This window comes from Lepidochelys kempii, chromosome 4 (assembly GCF_965140285.1).
Source record: "Lepidochelys kempii isolate rLepKem1 chromosome 4, rLepKem1.hap1, whole genome shotgun sequence".
Taxonomy (NCBI): domain Eukaryota; kingdom Metazoa; phylum Chordata; order Testudines; family Cheloniidae; genus Lepidochelys; species Lepidochelys kempii.
The window spans coordinates 60,504,483-60,519,019 of record NC_136383.1 but is presented as its reverse complement, the minus strand read 5'-3'; the positions used below and the strand labels follow the sequence as shown (position 1 = coordinate 60,519,019).

The following is a 14,537-nucleotide window of genomic DNA, read 5'->3' as shown; positions in this document are numbered from 1 at the left end:
CAGATGAAAAGCAGTCCTCTGATCCTCAAAATTGGGGGTTGAATGATAGACCAATAACCTATTCTCATAAAAAAGTTAAGCTTTAGAAACACAATGGGGAGCCATTCCAGCAAACAGCATGATAGACAAGGATGGCAGAGCCTTGTTAATGCCCTAACTGACATTTGACAGGATGGGAAAGATTCAGATTCAGACTTCATATACTAGAATTAAGAAGAAGATACATATGTTATAGCAAGTGTAATATTCAGATATTTTTATTGAAGAAATAAACTTTCCAAAGACCGATGGAAAAAATAATTTATTGCAGTTCCTTTTACACATTAGCATGAAACATTTATACATATATTTTTGTGCTGATAAGATAGATATACTATAGACAAACTTTTATTTTGTGCACAAAAGTAATTGCACTGTACTAACACATAATTGTATAAAGCAGATATTCAGAAAATATCATTGAGCTAAGAATGAATGTATTATTCCAAGAGGAATGCCCTATACATTGAAACTAATTTAATTATTCCTGACTTGTTGTCCAGAATATTATCATATGCTTCCAAGGGCTGAAACAAAATCACTTCTGAAAACTAAAGAGACTAAAACAAAAGGCTTTGCCTGACAACCTGGTCCCACCAGTGTGCCTTTCAGTGTTTATGGTCCATTGGAAACGAACAAAAGCACTGTGAGTGACACAAAATTGTCCAGCAATCTATTATGCACAAGTCAGTTGCAGTCAGTTACTATAAATCAATGAAAACTACATGGCAAGAGACCAGCATTTGGATAGAATTACATTTACACATGATTCAAATTGCAGTATTAGACAACCAACCCCCTCTTTTCAATATAAAAAATGTACATGTAGTATATACAGGTGGAAATTGTACAATAACATCAAAAGAGCTGTTGTTTCCTCATCACTAATTAGCACAGTATGTCAAGCGTTATTCCCTGAAGGAACTGGAATACCACATGATGACATATTGAAGGAAAATGGACAGCATTAATAGAATAGTTTTTATAACGATGATGAAGATAAAGAGCACATACGAGAAGCACCAGATTAAAAGGGTTAGTTATGGCACACACATTGCATAATGTTATTCAGTAAGTACTATCAGGACATAAGAAAGGTTACATGAGCCACAAAATGGGCTTGGAATACACACCCATAGCAAAAATAAAACAATATCAATAGCTGAGCCAAATAACAGCAAGAGATCCAGCAGTGAATATGATACTTTCAGGGTGGGGTAGATAGGCAAATGAGACATGCAAAATGAAGTAATACCCACAAATCATCGTTACTGCCAGACCAGTAAATTGTTTGGGACACAGCATCGCACCCTATCCAGCGTCCTGTTCCTCTTCCCCCAGCTCAGTAAACATCTTGCTTTATTTCCTTGAGTGCATGTAAGGGAAGTTTGAGAAATAAGAGAGTTTCTTTGAAACAGCAATGTGACATGCAGTGACAAAATAAGTTTGATACTTTTCATTGCGGCTTTATTATAAATAAAGAAGACAGGTCATAGTGAAGCAGGAATATTGTTGTGCCAGGATCACAGGCTTTGGGTGCCTTATTAGTCGGATTATGATAATTCCACCAGTTAGGTGACAAGTTACCCTAATTTATCCCTGACTGTCCAAGGCTCCTGTGAGCCTTGTAACAGTGAAGGCACAGGACTACCCCAGTCACAGAGCCCCTCCAGCCATTTATGCTGCAGCATGTGAAGTCAGAGAGATTGCTGTTGCAGGAGGGAATAGGTTTGGGATAAGATTGGGGAACCAGCAGTGTGAGGAGTAAGTGAAGAGTCTCTGAAAATGGGAAATACGGGGTATGAGGCACCCGTAGGGATCTTAGCAATACTTACATCCTCTGCCTCCAATATCGTGGATGCTATATTAAGTAGCCAATATTTTTATTCCCTGTTCCCTTTATTTTGGCTGCAATTTTCACCTTTTGGAAGGTTGCAAACCATAAAAAGGTAAAACAAAACAACAACACCTGAGCTTGTCTACTAACTGTGCCGTCCTAGTTCTGTGTTTTTAAAACAAACCTGCCTGTCAGGAGTGAAGCTGCAGCTGTACTGTGTTCTAAAAACATGTAAACAAGGGCATCAGGAACTGCAAAACAAGAGATAGAGCCAGCGCTACTGTGGCCAATGCTCCGTTCAGACCCAGTCCTAAAGTTGCTGAGTGCTTAAGTGGAGAACAGAAAAAGAACCCAAAATGCAAGCAAATATGGGTGCTTAGAAAGCAGAGCCTCCTAGGAGGTAATTAGGTTGCACTATGTGACTGGATGACACAGCTAAGAGGTGTCAGAGTAACAGCCGTGTTAGTCTGTATTCGAAAAAAGAAAAGGAGTACTTGTGGCACCTTAGAGACTAACCAGTTTATCTGAGCATGAGCTTTCGTGAGCTACAGCTCACTTCATCGGATGCATACCGTGGAAACTGCAGAAGACATTATATACACACAGAAACCATGAAACAATACCTCCTTAGCTTAATAGCTTAAGCTATTACCAGCAGGAGAGTGGGGTGGGAGGAGGTATTGTTTCATGGTTTCTGTGTGTATATAATGTCTTCTGCAGTTTCCACGGTATGCATCCGATGAAGTGAGCTGTAGCTCACGAAAGCTCATGCTCAGATAAACTGGTTAGTCTCTAAGGTGCCACAAGTACTCCCTTTTAGCTAAGAGGTGCTGAGCCACTACAACTTCCATTGCTATCTATTGACACTGCAAAGACTCAGGGCCTTTTAAGGTTTGTCATAACATCTCTATCCACTTGCTGAAAACATTTATCTATGTTAATTATTGTGATCTAATTAGCAGAAGATGATTTCATGACTGCCCTCTGGGATGAAGGGGATGGAAGTGGCACATTATCTCTGATTCTGATTGATTGATTCATGTTGGTAATGGAGATAAAAAAGAAGTTCACTGGTGTATTGGAGAGAACAATTAGCAGGAAGATGATCTGGTTAATTTAAGAAATCTTTTTAATCTCTAACTGATTCTATGATTCACTCCTTGCAATACGCAGGAATGCCCCTACTGGAGAGACAAAGTGGATGAGGTAATATCCTTTACTGGACCAATTTCTATTGGTGAGAGAGGCATGCTTTTGAGCTTACACTGAGCTCTTCTTCTGTGATGGGAGGAGTCCTACTGTACAGGAACATCATATTTGTGTGTGCATCTGAATTTAGGAAGAAGCTAAAACAAAAGAAATCCCTGGCTTTTATCAGACAAGGAAATAATTCTATTAGTCCACCACAGTCTGAAGGAAACTGCCCTGTAATTGGAGTGAGGCATGTCTGGGAATTCTAGGGAAATCTGCCCTAAGAGGCAGAAGGCCTTTATGTAGCACCTGGTCTGAGGTAGAGCTAGAGGCATTGCTTTATCCAGAACAAAACCGAGCTTCCCTACTTCTGGGAGAAAGGCGTAAAGGTCTATTCTCCAGCGCACATCAGGGACTTATTCCTTTGGGGAAGGTCTCTGATTAGGCCACATCTACAGAAACTGTTAGGTCAGCTATCCAGAAAGAGATTGAGCAGAACCAAAAAGCTTGAGCTGTTGTCCTGTGATAGGAGGGCTATAATGCTTTGTAAAACAAATAATTTCGTTATAACTCTTAACACTAGAGTGAAATAATCCTGTGTGTAACTCATACAATGGACAGCCCCATCACAAATTTCAGAGTAGCAGCCGTGTTAGTCGTTTTGCCGATACAGACAAGGAGTACTTGTGGCACCTTAGAGACTAACATTTGTTTGAGCATAAGCTTTCGTGAGCTACAGCTCACTTCATCGGATGCTCAAATAAATTTGTTCATCTCTAAGGTGCCACAAGTACTTCGTTTCTTTTCCTCATCACAAAATTACACAACATCTTTTAGTGAAAATATACCTAATGGTATTCTAAAGGTACTGTGCTCTACTTTCTATTAGTGTTTTAGAAATAGCTAATGATTTGTGAAAGGGTAAATGAAAATGAGTCAGCAGAGCAGCTCATTTATATGGACATTTTAGTCAGTTGTCTATTGTTAATCATTTATCTTACAGTAGCATCTAGCCTTCTGAGCAAAAACCTGAGAACCATCAACTCCTGAGTTCTAATGACATCTCTGACTGTGGCTATAAGCAAGTTACTTACAGCCAAATTGTCAAAAGTTGCCATTAATCATGGGTTCCTCAATTTTTAGGAGTTCAATTTGAAACACCTTAGACTTGGTTTTCAGAAGTTCTGAGCACCTGTAACTCCATATGAAATCAATGGGAGCTGCAGGTACTTACTGCTTTTGGAAATCAAGCCCAAGGTGTCTTTAGCTGGGTTCCTTTGCCTCAGTTTCCTCCTCTGTAAAAGAGGATTAACAATGTTATCTTTACCTACCTACCTCCTAAGGGGGTTGAGAGAATAAATAAGTTAGTGTTAATAAAAAGCTTTTTAGATAATTGCTACATAATGAAAATACTAAATATTATTAATACCAGAAGCAGCCTTGATATATGTACCCTTTCAAAATCTATTTTAAATACATGTCTAGGCTAAAGTGGGTAGTACCCACCTGGCTGTGCATTTCTCTCTAATGTTACATTTAAAAATAACACATGCTTGGTTAAATAGGATCTCTATTGCTAATAATGTAGGGAAAAGTGAAAAGTGTTTTGATAAAACCTCTTTTACCGCTGACTATGGATCTCAAAGGGAAATGTCAGTCATATGAAACTATGGTATATTCTGCAATGGGTATAAAACACAACTAGCAAAGTATCATCAAAAGGCGACACAGAGAATATTCATGAAAGTTACGAGTCTGTGCTAAAGACTATAGATAAGTTTTCTAGAGAAAATACAGACTGTTCTCTGAAGTACATTGTCCTGGAATAAGAAATATCAACATTTAGTAGGTACCATTAAAAAGTCAGCATTTGCTTGCTCAAATACTTGCAGTAAGAACTGTGGGTAAAATTTGCAAAAGTGACTAAGTGGCTTAACAGCCTAAATCCCATTTTCAAAAGAGATTTAGACACTTGGGACTCTGAATGAGACTTAGGGTGCTAAGGCCCAGATTTTTAAAGGTATTGAGATGTTGCTCCTTAAGTCACTTCTGAAAATGGGATTCAGGCTCTGAAGTTACTTCAGTGCTTTTCCAAAGTTCTGCCCTGTATCTTCCTAAACTAAACATGCAACAGCCTCTGTCCAGGCGGGAACCCTGTACCTGCACAGAGCCCCACTGACTGCAATAGGGAGCCCATACAGCGGTAGTTGCTGGACTGGCATCTAAAAATAGAAGAGACTGCAGTATTTCACTCACTGCAGGCAGGCAAATGGAGAGTTTTCAAATGGAACTAACTATACATGTCAGCTAAACAGAGATGTACTGCATATTACAAAGTCTAATATAATAGAAAAATCTGTAAGGACAGATAAATATTTAAACACTTGGCATTCCCTCAAGGACTTTTTAAAATACAGAAGTATTTTTTTAGAGAATGCATAAACAGCAAAGATAAATAATCAAGACCTTTCATCTGCTGTCAAGACAGTAAACACATTAATGGAACAACATTTTACAAAATGGTTCATTTCTTGTAGGGAACATTTAGTTTTGCAAGTGAAAATGGTTCTCAGTGATTTAGATTAAACTTGTTGTATTTATGCCTTGTTTTAAAAAAGAATTACTTTTTGGTTAGTCATACCTCTGTCTCTGTACTCTTTCTGGACAAAAACCAAACTTGCATTGGTTCTTTTTTACCCTTCATGGAAACAGGGCCTCTGTGTTCCAGGTGAAATTGAGGATCTGAATTTTCTGGTGACATAAGACACCTGAAATTAAAAACATTAGATTACCCCTCCACACACACAAACATACAGAGAAAACATTAAACATGCTACATCTGAGGGCACATTAATTACATTGTCAGGCAATACTGTAGGCTGGGCTTAACATGAATAATTGGACATGGGTGAGGACTCATATCCTGGGACACTGGATTAGGGAGATAAATTGATCAGTAGTTTGGAAAAAGAATATTTGTATTAGCTAAGATAAGGGGAGGGGGTGGGAAACACCCAGGGAACCATTTACAATGGACAAGGTAACAATGGATAAAATAAGCCTGGAACATAAGATGAGGCAAAGAGTAAGTCATTCATGGACAGTGAGTATACAGAGCATTCTTTACAGGTGTTGGTTCCTACAAAGTAACCAAGCCAATCCCAAAACATGTAATGAAATGTATAGTGAATGCAATGAAATGTGTAAATGTATATAAAGGAAGAAGTTTGCTGGGTAACTTTGGATGTGTGGTACCCTATGTACCAACCCCCTACACTTGAGTCTGGTCAACTCAGTGTAGCTTTGCTTTATGCCAAATAAAGGAACCTGAGTGACAAGCCTGAAGTCCGACTGAATTCTTGGGTAACCTGAGTGGAAGATGTCTCAGGGGAACCCCAACAAATATCTTAAGGCGATTATCATGTCTCACTACAAATTCCTGTGGCTGAATATAATTGTTTCCTATGGAAATAGTGATTCATGGTAATGTAACTTGACACAACATTTCATGAAAATACATGTGCTGTAATGTACTGAGTGGGATTGTCACTATCACCACTAAAGTTACTTTAAAGTTACATTGATAAAGTTGTTTCTTTTGAAATTCTTATCAAGAAGGGGTTCTGCATTTCTCACCTGTAGGTGTACTCAGAAACATTGATTTTTCCTTTTGCTCCAGTGGTTTCTGTTCTGCTTGTTAGATTAACAGTGTTTCCAAAGAGACAGTAGCGGGGCATCCTTTGGCCTATGACACCTGTAACCACCTCCCCAGTGTGGATACCTATTGTTATCTTTAACAAGAAAAAGCAAGTTTGAATATTTTAAAGTTCATGATCATTTTTACTAACTTGATGTTTCCAACTAAATACATATAATATGCATTTTCTAAATGCTGGAGTTTATCTTTTATAAGACACCAGTCTTGATTCTTTTTCACCTTACACCAGGTGTAGCCATTTACTGCTGTGCAGACTGAGTGTAAAATGCTATTCATTCAGAATGGTAGAATTCTACACCCATTTTGCACAGCTGTACATGACTATACAAGGTGCAAGGCAGTGGAAAAATCAGGCCCACTTTTTCAAAGCATAAGGACAGATTCGCTGGAGAATTATCTTGGCACAGGATACTGATCACTGCAGGCTCTCTTATGAGGCTCTCTCCACAAATCCTGGTGCAGAAGTGTGCTGGTGGTGGGGAATGGAGACTAAGGGCCCCAGTGGAAGCTGTTAGGATGATTCTGTGTGGTACTATCTAAGATTCTATGTGGCCTCCAGGGCTATCTAAGTTACATCAGGTGCCATTTCAACCTCTGTAGCAGTCCACAACTGAAAGGACACAAAGGTGGCTTCACATCACCATAGTCCCTTGCCCAGGCTCTGAGTTGTGTTGCACCCCCCAAAGGAAGAGCATAAGAATACACTCATTGATTTTAATGAGTTGTGAGTGTAACTCAGAGCAGAATTTGGCTATGTGCATGCTACCTAAGCCAGCTGGAGACTTCAAACACAGAGGTTTACATATTAGGTGCACAGGACATAAGGTGACTTTTATATCTATCTGTCTACCTACCTACCTACGTTCTTGTTTTAAAAAAGGAACATAAGGATTTGGAAGTTAAAACTTAAGAGTAATGAGCAACTTTTACGTCTAACATATTGCATACTGTCTTTATAAATGCTAACTTCTAATCTGAACTGAGCACACAGATACATAACTCAAAAATCTCACAGTGTGAACACATCTGCAAGGGTGATAGTGTGTCTTCCTTTTCCTTTCACCAAGTCCATTGCCTGAAATTAATGACTAACTCCAAGGTTATATGATATATATATGATCACCAAGGTACACAGCACATCTTGGATAGCACAGGACAGTACTTATGTTAGTAATAATGTCTGAATTACACAGCTTTTTGGTAAAATCATCAGGCCAAAGTCTCTGTTACAGGAGCATATATCCAATGGAGCTTCTCCAGAGTGAGAGCCCACCTCTTGTTAAAATAGTTCTTCTGTGAGATTGTTTTATTTCTCCTGCATTCAGAATAGTCTCTATTTTTGCTAACGAGGGGCATGATTCCACTCTGAGGAAAACTGGTGTAAATAATGAGTACCTCCAATGGAGCCTTGACAAATGGCCTCTTTCTATAAATGATGATTGAATTATTCATAATCATGCCTAAAGTAATCAAAAGAATGGATGGGAGTAATATTATTTTAAAAACAAATAGTTTGGTTCCTGTTTTGATTAAATTAAGCAGTTATTGAATGAAGTACAAGGCACCATCCTACATTTTTTCCATAAAGATTATGAGGTACATTGTGACTCAGAATTAAGAACTTGTCCCTTTCCATTAAACCCTGTACATATACAAACTAATTGGGAAAAATCTTGCAATTATTTCACTACATTTTTAACAAAGCCCAATTCATCTCCTGTAACAATTGGCTCCAAATTTATAATTATACAAGAACATGAGCCAGCAGGATTTCTTACTTATGGAGGATCCCAACAATTTAATATATAATGATTTTATTCAGTGATAAAAAGGTCACAAGTGAATCATGTGTTACATACACTCAAAGAACCCTACAAAGATAGTATTTGTTCAGCGGGGTTTTTGTGGCTCAGTTTCATACAGACATGATGCTTATTGGCAAAGATGCTTCTCACTATGAAGAATGGGCTAAGTCCTTTAACAGACTTCAGTTATTGCAGAGCATCAGATCAGGCCTTCTCCACTTCTATGCTCACAAATCCAGTGAAACATCCAGGAGCTAATACACTACTGTCAGATGCAGGGGCAATTCCATTCATGTACACAGGAGTGTGCCTGTTTATCCTGTGATTATTTTTCTGAAAATGAGAGATTATTGCAAGACCTCTAATTTGGTGTTAATTCAAAATGTAACTTCTAGTAATCACAGTACTGCCATTCTCCACTTCAACGAATCCCTATGGAAACATACATTGCTCTAGAATGAAATATTTTCCCATGTCGGCTGGTGGCTCTGAACCAGAATCAAAATGGGTTGTTGAGAGAATACTATCGTTCTATACTCTGTGCTTCAAGCAAATATATACTGCACTCAGATGGGCAGTCGCAGCTCGCACTGAAATCAATGGCAGCCAAACATACATGGCCATGGGCAGAATTTGGTCCTTAAGATTGGTAAACACAATAACTATGTTTTGGGATTTTGTGGGAGATTAGTTATATCACACATATATCTGTTTCTTCATATCACTGAAAAGATCACTCATCTTCTAGCAATAATAAAATTTGTGAAGGCTGGACCTTGAGTTTTATTGTATTTCAGTGGTAGTTTTTTTAAAAATTCAACAAATCTTTACTGAATCCTAGACAAATACTAACCTGTACAGGCTCTCCATCTACTTGAACCTGTCCTGCTATTTCCATCATATCCAATGCCAGGTGGCAGATAGATCGTGCATGATGAATGCATGGCTCTGGTAGACCACTCACAGTCATATACTTGTCTCCAACTGTCTCCACCTATCAAAACATGTTTGGGAATTATGCTTCAAAAAGCTAGAGCTACTGTGGTGTTTCTTTTAAGATTGCTAGACACTTCAAATACTTTCCCCTTCTTTCCCCATCTTTTTCTATATTCCTAACACATCCTTGGAGATTCATGTATACAACTTCTTAAAATTAGTTGGGAGAGCTCACTACCCATTGATTAGCAGCTTATTCTACCTTTATTTACCTAAAAGTACTTATTTTAATAATTCCATGCATTTATTTCAATGTGCAGCGTTCCAAATAAGAGTTCTTCACTGTATATGTTGGTAAAACTAGCAGTGGACATATTCTTTTCTTCGCTGTGGACTAAATCAACACCAAAGTTGTAAAAACATCTAAAGTCAATGGACTGAACTGAGATTATATTTATTTTATGACACTACCTTATAGCAACACAATAGCAATGCCCTAAAATCTCATGTTTACCTTATAAACGAACGGATTCCTTCGTGAATCAGTCAGAATATCAAATCTTGTGTAAAGGTCATTTAAAAGATTAACTATTTTCATGGCTCCCTCTCCAGAGGCATGTTTACTGCAGAATGCATTGAATCCAACTATGCCACTGAAGAGAATGGTCACATTATCATACCGCTTAGCTGGCACAGGACGCTTGTGTCTCAGTTCATTTGCAACAGATGGTGGAAGGACAGAATACAGCAATCTAGACAGGTAAAATAAGTAAGGGGTATGAGAGGGAGAGAGAGAGAGAAAGAAAGAAAGAAAATGAATAAATGTATTATTTAAGTATGACCCTGATATTTCCATAAGGGATTATTATACATTAATGATTTCCAATAGTTAAGTGATGTACGAGGCTTATAAAGGAGTCTATTCCTTGAACACCAGGCTCTGATATACATCTGTGTGGTTCATATGGTTAAAGCAATTACATTCCAAACACACGTGCTAATAGGTCAAAGCCACCACTTAACTATGAAAAAATATATACAAAATTCCTTGGACATAATCTGTTAAGATACCTGGTACTACTTTTTCTTACTCCTAAAGTATGTGGGCCAGATCCTCAGCTGGTGTAACTTGGTTTTGCTCCACTGATTTCAATGGATCTATACCAATTTACACAAGTGTCGTATCTCATCCTTAGGGTTTATTACATTTTTTCAACAAATCGAACAGTTCATATGACAAAAAGAAAAACAGTGTATATTGTAAATCACAATGCAAATTAAAAACTAAATCATACACATAGGCCCATATTCTACCCTCATGTTCACCCCTTTTCAGCTTTTCATCTGCCTCTGTACAGAACTCAAACTCAGCAATTTGGCAAAGCAGGAACAATTCAGGGCTTAGCAAAAAAAATCTGATGGTAACTCAGATAAAATTATACTAATTTTCAATCTAAAATTATCCATTTTAAAGTTCTGGCAGATCTCATCGGTTGTTCAGCCTGCAATAAACATTACAGGCTAAGACAGACATGAAAGCTAAGAAGAAAGGAATAAACAGGATGAGAAAGATGAGGAAGAGAGATAAGAATAATGGATAGATGTATTTCCCTAAAGAATAATAGATAGAATTTTCTAAGATTACTTTATTTTAAACACATCAAAGTGTTCAGTCTCAATTACTGGAATTATTTAAACTGGTTTAACACATTCTTGATCTCCCTATGCAATTCTAAACTCTCTTGCAGCTTATGGGTATGATTGTGGTGCCTTCTGCATGTGTGGAAAAAGGGAGGGAAAGAGGGTGTGAGGAGTTTTTCCTCCCTTTATGCAATGGCACACAAGAAATCATGTGTCTTGGTCCTTGCCATCAGCAAGTACAAGGAATGAGGTAGAGTTTTGGTGTCAGGGACAGCAAATCCAAAAGAGAGATTTCACTGGAACTACGTACATGAGCAAGGGCTACTTTCATAAGTAAAGATTGGATGGCTGAGTCCTATTTCTATGCTAAGTTTCAAACTTCTGTCATTTTTGCTGTAAGTCTGTTCTGAAAACCCTGGGCAGAATGGTTCTGCAATCTGATGGTACTAACATCTATCAGACTTAAGTGAGTTTACAAGTAAGTAAACGTGGCAGGATTGGACCCAAAGTCCTGACTGAAGAGTATATGCTTTTCTAGATTTTGGTGAGGAAGGGAATAATTTATAAATACAAGTTAACAGCAAAAGAAAAATCACCTCTGAGCATGTCCAAAATGCATCCATTTAAATATTATTAAAGCCTTTTTTGACATCGCTCCATGTTTTTTCTCATTACATTTTTGAGTATTGGGGCTGATGCTCTCAGACTGCTGCTCAGAGGGATACCACTCCTGCAATCAGCCCTGTGCAGGTGGCATCCTCTTCCTGCATGAAGTTCCATTAACCACAATGGGACACTGTGTGAGGATGGGGGGTTGCCCATACAGATCTGATCACAAGATCCTACCCAAGTTTGGGTCAGGGAGATTTTAAATGCCTCACTCAAACTCAAATAGCATATGCCTCCAAAAAACAAACCACATCAAAACAAAGAACTGTATCGATACTATAGAGGAGACAATCCTTGGCATGAAGAAAATTTTGAAGTTTTTAACGGATTCCACAATATACTCGAAAATTTAAACTTTCATTTTAAAAAAGGTGATCTTATACTGATGTGCTGCAGCCCCTCAAACCAAGTCTTGTAGAAAAATGTCTCCAGCTAAACAAGAGAAGCAGCAAAGGTAGGAACATTCCACTCTCACACCTATTCACCTCAGTGAGGTGTGAAATTTAAAGCCTAACTGGGACAATTTAAAAGCTAATATTTTAAAATAGATATGTTTTATTTGTTTTTTAACAAAAGACTCAAATTGCATGCAAAAATGGTTTGGGCAAAGTTAAAAATTAGAAATGCAAAAGCTACACTTCTAACAGTGGAAGTTGTGCATTACACAGGTACAGCATTTTCACTTCCTAGTTTCCTATTTTAATGTGCACCTTGAAACTATTACCGCAAGGTATGTCTTTAATCCAATATTGTATATAGATGCCAAAAAACATATAGGATTTGCAACATGGCTCAATTAACACTGTCACCAGAATCCTAACTTTTAGATTTTCTGATTTTTTGTGCAACCTTTCCGTTGCATTAAATATAGTTGTGGACTATTCTCTGGCGTGTGTTATAGCAATAATTCATGGTGCCTTTCCTATTGGCTGCCAAACAGATTACTGTTCACTGATGGTAAAAAAGTGTTTCTATGAGTCAAACAAAACAAAACAAAAAAAAAGCGGGCTTTTTTAAAGCTTCCTTTGTTTTCGAGTTCCTCAACTCATCATTTCCTTGCCACTCATTTACAGCGACAGACACTACTCTACAGGATAAGCAATAGGACAACAGACTTGATGGCAGGACATTGTCAACATCCCTATTAGGTACTGACAGACCAGGAGAAACTTTGCTACTATAACACTGATGAGTATTTTTCAAATAGGACATTTGACTGCTCGTCAAATCCTGCTTGTCTCAGAGCCAGTTACTTAATTTACCAGTAACTAGTCTTCTCTCTGAGTCCTGTCTAGAAAACATTATGTAATAGTAATAATTTGCATATTCAATGTATTGTGCACTAGTTCACCTCTCACGAGGCACAGAAAAGCCAAATTCATAGCATCATACCATAACAGGACTTTAAATAGTCTTTTATTTTTGTCTGCCTCTAGACTGTAATACAGTTTTCAAATAAGAAAATCAAATTCCTTGTAGCCTGGTTGTGTTTTCTGTCATTTTCAAATTTAAATTTTCATAATTAAATGTTACATATGGTAGATCAAGAATGATTTAATACTTTATTATAACTCTCAATGTTATTTCAACTAGTCTGATCCCTATGAATTATCTCCTTTATTTACAGGGCACATAGTAAGTTATAGTGATTTCTGCATCACTGGCACTTTGTCACTAGCTCTGCAGCCTCAGTAAGATGCTTTCCCGGAACACTGCTCTCTTAGGTCATTTCTAAAGCTCTGGGGACTGTTGCTTTGCTTTAGTTTTTAGCTCTCTACAGCAAAGAAGGGAAGGAGTCCTTCAGTTTTCCATGCATGTGGTATTCTATATTGCAGCTAATGTTTGAGAACCTTCAGAATATACAACATTATAAAGACAAAAAAAGTTTGTGCTCTCTTGGCTCCATAATTACCAGCTGTTTTGTTCCAGTTTAAAACGGGGAATTAATTCTTACGTGTCTGTCTTTTTCTTCTCGTCTTCCAGTGCTCTTAGTGTGTGCTGAAGTCTGTCTGTGAGGATCTCCAGTTCTTGAGTCAGCTTGTATTCCTCTCTGAACTGCTCTCCCAAAAGGACTAGGTCACGGGTAGCATCATGCAACGGAATGTCACTCAGATATAACCCTCTTCTGGTTAAATCATCCAAGTTCATCACACTGTTATATAGAGAAATGTATTTCACTGGAAATGAAATGCACTTTAAACTAAACTTGCCTAAGGAATCCTTTAAAATATTGATTAGTAGCAGGGGTTGGGGATAAAGGGGTAAATAGTGAGGTAGTACATTTAATTAAATGATTGAGAGTACAGTAAAACAAGTAGCTTCCATCAACTATCTTGTAATTGTACGCACTAATGCATGTCTTTTTATTGTACATGTGCATACAGAGCCCTGACTAATACATTTTGTAAATGTCTAAAATAACACCCCTGCTCAATAATAGCAGTGCTACTGTAACCTACTGTTCAGCATGTGTTACCAGTCTCCCACCTGTGCCCACTCCACAAAGGATATGAATGTGTTATCTCACTGCTACAAAACTGATCCTTTAGCAAAACTATAGAGTTTTATGCTTTTAGCTCTGAAGGTCCTCAGTTTAACCCCTCGTCACAACCAAGATGACAGTTGTCATGCTATGACATGAGTCCATTACATAATTTATTTTCCGAACTAATTTTCCAGCTGATTCTTAAACATCATTGCA

The 14,537-nt window shown here is 37.8% G+C and overlaps 1 protein-coding gene across 2 annotated transcripts in view; it reads right to left on the bottom strand.

Annotated features, from left to right (window-relative positions):
* Window positions 1-286: 286 nt before the first annotated feature.
* The window catches only part of GUCY1B1 (guanylate cyclase 1 soluble subunit beta 1), a 63,212-nt gene continuing 48,961 nt past the window's right edge, over window positions 287-14,537 (bottom strand). For both annotated transcript variants that reach the window (XM_073341438.2, XM_073341439.1), the window contains 6 exons: window positions 13,791-13,988; window positions 10,041-10,278; window positions 9,444-9,584; window positions 6,704-6,858; window positions 5,709-5,835; window positions 287-1,405 (listed from right to left, as the gene is read on the bottom strand). In XM_073341438.2, the coding sequence (XP_073197539.1) occupies window positions 1,382-1,405; window positions 5,709-5,835; window positions 6,704-6,858; window positions 9,444-9,584; window positions 10,041-10,278; window positions 13,791-13,988 (883 nt within the window). In that variant the 3' untranslated portion in view covers window positions 287-1,381. The remainder of the gene's footprint in view (window positions 1,406-5,708; window positions 5,836-6,703; window positions 6,859-9,443; window positions 9,585-10,040; window positions 10,279-13,790; window positions 13,989-14,537) is intronic.